Genomic DNA, 8,147 nt, shown 5'->3' on the forward strand with positions numbered 1-8,147 from the left:
TAAATGAATGTAAGGCTGAAAAGAAGCCTTTGATCACAGACCATATTAAAACTTATCCTACTTTAAAAAATAACAATGATCGGTTTTCACCCTTTTCTATTATTCAAGTCCCCGAAGATTTATAGTACTTTCAGGTGGTACTGAGTCAAGTAACAGTACCTGATACTCTGTTCCTACTACATCGTCTTGATAATACATGGAAGGCAATTCCTCTGTGAGCAATAGACCTTCCTCTAAATCACTTGCACCTAATACAACATCAGATGCTCCAACACCAGAATCTAACACAGCACCATTCGTTTTTAATTTCCATACGTCAGAAAACGTTAAGTCGGTTCTCGCTGACCCCTGGTCCTTTCTCACTTGTTGATGAGATAACTGATGATGCGTTGTAATATTTGAAGGAAGTTCAGATGTCTTCATTACGTTAGAAAGAGGTGGTGGTTCTGGTTCTGGTAGAGAGCGATCTGTTTCATTGGAAGTGCTAAGGATGACAGCATCACACGGCGCTACCATTATCATTTGATCCGTGGGCTCCGACACTGAAGGCGCGGTATATAAAATGTAGTCCATATTGCAAACCGGACTTCCAGATACGACGTTCGAGGATTTATCACATTCTTCAACTGGGGTACCGTGTACTTTCAACATGTGTGCTCTTAACGTGGCTTTTGTAGTGTACGACCGTGTACACGTTTCAACCGGACAGTAATACAATGTCTTAGGTTGATCTTGCGGAGGCACTGGTTCAACTTTTATTTGATTTTCATTATTATTCCTTAGACTGGTGTTCAGTTCGAGTTCCTCGGTAGTGGGTGAGGCCAGACAAGTTGTATTTACATTCAGGTCTATTGACTTTCTTTTCGACTTCACAACCGGATTTACCCTGGAGCACTGAGTTTCCTTTACTTTGCCACGCTTTTGACCGTTAACAGAGTCACGTGGATTTGTCTCTAGTACCTCTTTAACCTGATGCTTTTTTATGTGTACATATAAACTACTTTTCGCGGAGAATTTAGCATTACATAAAAAACATTGAAAGTATCTCCCTTCTTTGTGGGTCAGTCTGTGTTCCTTAAGATGTTCAGACCTCATGAAGGCTTTCCCGCATGATGGAACATCGCACACGAATTTTCGTTCATTGGTATGTTTCTTCTGGTGTCTCTTTAATTTACTAGAGGACGAGAAAGCCCATTGGCAGCCTTGAAATGTACAAAGATAAGGTTTGCAACCAGTATGGGAACGCGTGTGCGCCTTGAGCCTGCATGGCTTGTCAAATACTTTTCCGCAGCCTGGCCACGAACATTTTACATCTACTTCTTTATAACTATGGCATCTTTGATGCGAGGTCAAAGCATTACTACTATAATATCTTTTCCCACACCCTTCATGTTTACAAACATATGGAGCATGACTTTGATCGTGGGATTTCATATGCAGTTCTAGGGCCCTCTTCGTTTGGAACTTCTCTTGGCAGTCTGGCACCTGACACACTATCCTATTTGGCCGACTATGTAACTTCGCGTGGCTCCATAAATTGTAAATTGTTGTAAATCGACGATTACAACCTTCTACCTCGCATACATAGTCTTTACGTTTCAAGTGTGTTTCTTTGTGCCGCTTAAGCTTAAATTCTGAATAAAATGCCCATGCACATCCCTCAAAGTCACACTGAAACAGAAGTATAGATAAAGGAAAAGCTGTAAATATAAATAGTAAAAAATATTAATATAAGAATATAGAGATGTATTTACCTTAAAGGGTCTTACTCCATAGTGAGCTAATAAGTGGCCTTTCAAGGCATAAAGCTTACTAAATTGTCTACAGCAGTCGTCTCTTGGGCAGACCCACACTTTTCCATGCTCCGTAATAGATACTGGTTGTAAATTATCATCAGTAATGCCTAGTTCCTCTAGAGCATTAGATATCACCATTTCATGATTATTTGGGTTGTCAGTTTGTTCTACCTTGCTGTTCCATGCAGCCGAAGTATCTAATTTTGGTAATTTGGGAAAATTCCCGGTAGCTTCAATTAATTCAGAAGTCTTCCCTTGGTAAATCTGTTCTTCCGTTCCAGTGTTGATAACAATCTGTGTCATGTTTGAAATTTTATCAGTGGATATTGCTACAACAGCCATCACACCATCTTCAGTGTCTATAAAATCCTCTCCAGATATTTTAATCTCATTATCTAATTTCTTCTCCTCTGTCTCCGATAACTTCCTACGTCTTTTAATAATCCTAGGCTCCAACTTGACTTTAGTTCTAGTCCTCAACTGATCAATTATAACATTATCCTCATCATCCTCAACTAACTTTTCACTCGACAATTCATCTACTGCATTTTCGACGCCCAGATCCTGCATATAAAGATTTGTACTGCCATTCTTCTGAGACTTAATATTATCCTCTTTGTCTGCAGTCTCTATGACGTGTAAGTCGTCGATAACAACTTGTGCAGATTTACTAAGGGATTCCTGATCGTCGGTGATCATGCCCTTCCTAATTAAAGAGTTCTGCTCCGTCTCTGCACACATCCCACCTACATCTCCATTTGGAACACTAAGAGTTGGTTGTGCGCTGGTCGACGGCAAGATCTCACCGGCCACCATCATATCGTCCGGAGAAAGAGCCAACGGATCCAAATGATCCAGCTGAAACTCCGGTAGTATGAAACCGTCCTTTTCGTCGAGAAGCTTCTCATTTTGCAATTCTTGTAATAACGGATCGTAAGTTAGGTTAAGTTTCTTATCGGACAAATCGATGTCAATTGACAAACCGTCAGGGTCCTTTTCCAGGAAAGCGTGCTGCAGTTCTTCGCCCAGGTACCGGTCGACGCCCTCCTCGACCCCCGATTTGATCGCGTCGAGATCCATGCTCGACACGGACTCCGTACGTGTCTTCAACCATTTCTCGATGTCTGCTACAGTCTCGACATCGGCGGCTTTACCGATTGATGACTCGACGACGCTAGACTGATCCGGGACACCGTCGCTAATCTCTCGATTACCCTCTACTATCCAAACCTTCTCTGGGTAGGGAACCGTCGTCTCTTCCTCGTCCTTGTCGCCTCTCGCTTTATGTTTTCCTTTTTTATTTGTTTCCTCTCTTTTGTCCTCGTCCGGCGTAGCGGCCAACAGACTCGATTCACCGTAACCTAAAGACGATTCACCCGTGACGCCGACATCTCCGTGCGGCCAACCGCGTACCGAACACAAACCACGTCGATTACGAAAGATTCGCGGGATTTGTTTTGACTTGCAAGCGGAGGGAGTTCCTTTACGAGACATTTGACTGCCCCGTAGCCAGCTCTGTAGGGGTCCACACACAGCAACAACGCCGCCATCGAAGGCAAAAGCCCGCTACATATAGTTCGTCAACCCTGTTCTGGCAATTAAGCTTTGTATATACCAGGTGGAGCCACCTGAGCACATTTCCCCGGGACTTTTCGAATATTTCTGGGATCAAAATAATTATCTATTTTTTTTATTACTCGTGAAATAATCGATAGCAGCAGTAATATCCTTTTGTGTCACAATTTTTAATAGTATCCTTCAGCACTGCCATATGATAGTAATATATTAGTAGATAGTAATGGAAGTAATAAACAATCTGAAATACAATTTTCTTGTACATCACAGACGAGGTACAGATAAATATATAATATAAAATTTTGTCACATGCTTTCGGTCGTCCAAGGTCAACTTTGATTATTTTGCTTGATGAACTTCATAAGCTTGCAATGTCTGTCTTGCGTGTTGTCACCACAAAATTTACAAAATTCTGTGACAAGAAACAATTCAAATTAAAAAGTATTTGTAAGATCAATATATAGTTCTTAAGCTGCTGCATTAAAACAACCAACGGAGAAATAATGATGTTTCCGATATAACATAACCTAGAAACTGTGGCGGGAATCATTATTTAGCATTATCGTCAGTGTCGACATCAGTGGCAAACCTTTCAAACTGTTCGACGAAGGTACCAACAGTCTCGTCAGTAATCGAATATATCCTATCCGTTGTCGGTAATGGTATCAATATTGACAAAATTGTCTCTTCCGATAATTTATTCATGCATCTGTCGGTAACATTTGCTAATCGTTTTACAGTTTCATTATAGATGTCACGACAGAATGAATAATTCTTGCCACAGTTTGCATTGTGCATTATGAGCGATTCGGTAAGAATTATTCGTATCGTTAGATTTTCCTTGGATCCGCGTGCCACCCTCATGACATTTATAAATTTTTGTTTAACACATTAAACGCCGCACGATTTCATAGAGCAAAATACACGAAATGGAAGAAGTATAACATTAAATCATTTGATAGAATTGCATCATTATTATCGCCCGTTCATCTAACTGAATGTCACCGTATTATATAGCATTATTTACAATATAGAATCGTTTTCAAATAATCATCGTTCAATTGAGTGAACTATAATAATTCTATTTGGTTGGACCCCCATGGCATTCAACGTGTTAATTACCGAGATGGACACACGTTAAGCTATTGTGTAATACATCTCAGTTGTCGAGTCTCTTGATATAAAATTCTCTTCCAAGGAAAGAGGAAATCGGAGAAAAAGAAAAGAGACGTTGAAGTAATACCGAGTAATCAATTACAATACAACAGCGTAATATAAAATAACAAATAATTCATGATAATAACAGTTTTACTTGCATTCTAATCACGCGCTGTTAAATCGGATCTCATCTCAATATCCAAGCTAAGGATTATAAAATGAAACCGTAAGAATAGTAAATGTATACATAATTCAACAAGTTGAATACAAAAAGGGCTAAAGGATCGGTAGCCCAATCGTTCGCAACGTTGCATAGAGGAATCGGGGTGCACCCGTGCGAGCAACGCATTCGCTTTTTTATTATGCCCGACGTGACCAAGAAAAATAGGTCTCGTTCGAAACAGCGGTGTCCCCATTAACGCGTTACACGTCGTTCGCCATTGTGAGAATCGATTGGAAATGCACCGTTGTCCTTCCTTCCTCGGCTTCTCTCTGCATATTGTCACGCTTTCGTTCGCCCGACTACACCTCGGCCATAGTTCTATGCGCACGCCGGTGAACGGCAAACCGCAATGGAACAAATTTTCCGCTGCCGTTTCAATCTCATTGTTCTACTTCCTAGATATCGTTCTTGGTCTCGTTTAACGCCTTCCTCGTTACGGCCGACTCAAAGTAATTACGGGATCGATTACTAGCTGCAACCGATACCTCAGCGAATGTTCGCGTTACGCAAACTAATAGACGCTGCGGATGATGGTCGATGATTTTTGCCATTTGGAGCTGCTGAATCGGGTAGTTTCAACCGAGCATCCTAACCGCCGCGAGGATGTTCTTCCGCTAAATATCTTTTCTTCATTCAAGAACTGAATAATCGTTCGAGGAACAAGAGAAGAATACGATAGGGAAACATGACGACGAGCAAGAAGAGAGACATTCTTGAAACAATTTCTCATTTCGAAGTATCTTGCATTGGAATGCTTATTAATTAATTCTTTCCTCGTCGATACGCAAGGAGAATCCAATATTTGCAGAACCAACGCATCAGAGTCATTGTTACGATATAGGGGATCGACAAAGCAGATTCGTTTCTCGAATTAAGATTCTAGTCTGTTCCCCGACTGCACGCGAGTGCATAGGCGCGAAGCTCCGTTCCCCGTGACGCGGCGTCATTCACTTCCCGCGTGTCTCGGCCGAATGCAAATGGCGGTCGTCGAACGGTGACAAAGCGTCGTTACCGGTTTCTTTCGACGGGCGGGTCGAGGGCACCGTCTAGCCGGGCTCGAGCGTGTTTTCTTCCGTTCGTTTTTTAATTCCTCGTTTTTCGCGGCCAATACATACATCATCCATAGCGATGATTCACGAGGCGGCCGGCATAAGTAACGCCGCGAGGGGGAGGACAGGCGGACTAGTAATTAGCCGATCCCCCGTGTATCATAACTCGGATCCGTCATCGGCATCATTTCTCTATTCACGCGAGAACAGGAAGGAGCGTCCCGTTCCACGGTGCCTCGCCTCTGTAATTAACCGCAATTGAAATTTCATCTTTCATTGAGCGCCAAATTACTTTCTCCGTGCGAGCGTGAAATTATGTTTGCTGTATCTGTCGGCTCGGATTATTATATTTTATACCGGGAGCCAATCATAATTAGATTTCTTGCCAGGGACGGTAACTTGTTGCCCCGGCGTCGATGCCGTCCAACGCCGGCGCGCGCGCGATGTTCTCACGCGTTATTTTTCACCGGCGGCCCCCGTTCCTTGTCCCTTGTTCCCCTCTTGTGTCCATTTTATTACCGCCGACCGTGAAACTTAATTGCTAATCGTTTACCAATTACGTACGTGTCTGTCGTCATTAGAGGGGACTTAATAGAATGGCCTGGATATTAATATAATTAATCTCGATCATTGCTCGACGATCTTCCTTCCGTTTCTTTTTCCCCTTCTTCTTTGCCGCGGTCGTTCCGCAATCTCCTTGGACAACGTTTTCATACGCTTCTTGCCGCTATTTTTTGGGCATCGCCGCGCCGTTTAACGCGATCGCCGGACGCATGCACCGCCGCGCAAACGTTGCGGGGCGTTTCTGGCGATTTCAACGCGAGCAAAGCGTTCCCCGAGCGAAGCGAATGCCCCGTCGAGAATAATTTTAATTACTATGCGTGTTTCGTATTCCGCCGGTGCACGGTGTGTAAGGATAGAAAAATTGACACGGTAAAAAGCGTTTAAGATCCTCGAGAAGCGAACCGCGCGAGTTTATAGGAACGACTGCTGTCGTATATCCATGCGTGACAATTGCATAATTTCCTTTTTATACGGAGAAGGGAACGAAGATTGCACAGGCTTCTATTCGAAAGCAAAATTTTCAACGCAGCGTCGAAAGTGTTGAGATTCCTCTCGACGTTCTCTAATGACCAGTTGAAAAGTTATGTTACACCAACGGAACAGTGATGTAGAATGCTCCGTGAGAAACTATTTACCATGCAAAAATACCGATCGTAAATGTATTATATAATACAATATATTTAACACGACCGCTGCGGGTCGTGTATAGAAATTTGCGCGCACAGATCCTTGGACGAGATTAATAAAATAGAATGATTATTGCACGAATGTGGAATCGTAATAATCGAGAGTCTTGGGGTCGTTTCTCAAACTTGGATTTCAAGATTTTCAATTATCGTCGGACCGTAAGTAACTTAAAGATATTTGACTCGTGTAGCGACGGGAAATTATTTGCCAACCATGCGGCTGTACATTCTGACAATTATCCGTTTTCGAGTCTCGAAGCTTGTATGCCGACAAGATGATATCCAGTGACAAGCTTCCGACGAATGAAACGGTTCGCGAAGAGCGTTGTAACGTTCATCGTGAAGCCTTCGGAGTACGCTACGCCTTTACGTAACCGTGATCGCGCGTCGACGCAGGCTCTTGAGATGTTTAATTGAGGAAAGGATGTAACGGATCGATGATATTTGCGCGGCGTTCTCGTAACATACCTAACAAATTGACTATCCTTGAGCCCCGGATAAGCCGAACAGTACCTAGAAACCGGCGAATCTATTATTATCCGCAGGTATCCGTGATACCGAAACGCGGCGTAACAACCGAGGCGTTGTATCAGCGCATCCCGATGATCCATCGTTATCCATAACTGACAATCAATCGATTCGTTCGACGAGCACGGCCTTCCAGCCGCGAACGGCCACGATGCAGACTTATCAGACCCTGAAATTAGCCAATCAGAGCACCAACGACCGTGCAAAATTGATTTTCGTATCCCTAATTGATTTCGATCGGTAGACAGCCTTGCCGAGTCGCTAAGCGCGACTATGGATCATGAGCTATACTGAATCCTAAAGGTGATGTTAGAATCTCTTTCGTTGAAATTTGACAAAGTGACACAAATGGATAACTGTTCGAAAACACTTAGACGTTAACTGAACAATTCAACCGTTAAACATATTCTACAATCCATGAATTTTCAATTCTCAATTTGATGCAAATTGAAGAAAACGATAACTTGCGCAATACGAAGTTAACCTCTGTTCGTGACAAGACAAAATGGCGGCAACAGGACTCTGTCGGTAAAACGCGAGCGACAAGATGGCGGTCAACTTCGTCGTC

The 8,147-nt window shown here is 42.9% G+C and overlaps 1 protein-coding gene across 1 annotated transcript; it reads right to left on the bottom strand.

Annotated features, from left to right (window-relative positions):
- Nucleotides 1–99: 99 nt before the first annotated feature.
- LOC116427555 (uncharacterized) lies at nucleotides 100–3,381 on the bottom strand. Its single transcript, XM_031978032.2, has 2 exons — nucleotides 1,755–3,381; nucleotides 100–1,671 (listed from the first exon to the last, which is right to left on the bottom strand). The coding sequence occupies exons 1-2, from the start codon at nucleotides 3,288–3,290 to the stop codon at nucleotides 100–102; spliced, it is 3,108 nt and encodes a 1,035-aa protein (XP_031833892.1). The 5' UTR covers nucleotides 3,291–3,381.
- Nucleotides 3,382–8,147: the final 4,766 nt, after the last annotated feature.

This window comes from Nomia melanderi, chromosome 8, assembly GCF_051020985.1.
Source record: "Nomia melanderi isolate GNS246 chromosome 8, iyNomMela1, whole genome shotgun sequence".
In the NCBI taxonomy this organism is placed as follows: domain Eukaryota; kingdom Metazoa; phylum Arthropoda; class Insecta; order Hymenoptera; family Halictidae; genus Nomia; species Nomia melanderi.

Coding starts and splice junctions, on each gene's coding strand:
- LOC116427555 (XM_031978032.2), bottom strand. CDS start 3,290: ATGTCTCGTAAAGGAACTCCCTCCGCTTGCAAGTCAAAACAAATCCCG. Junction 1,672..1,754: donor ATGGAGTAAGACCCTTTAAG/GTAAATACATCT, acceptor CTTCTGTTTCAG/TGTGACTTTGAGGGATGTGC.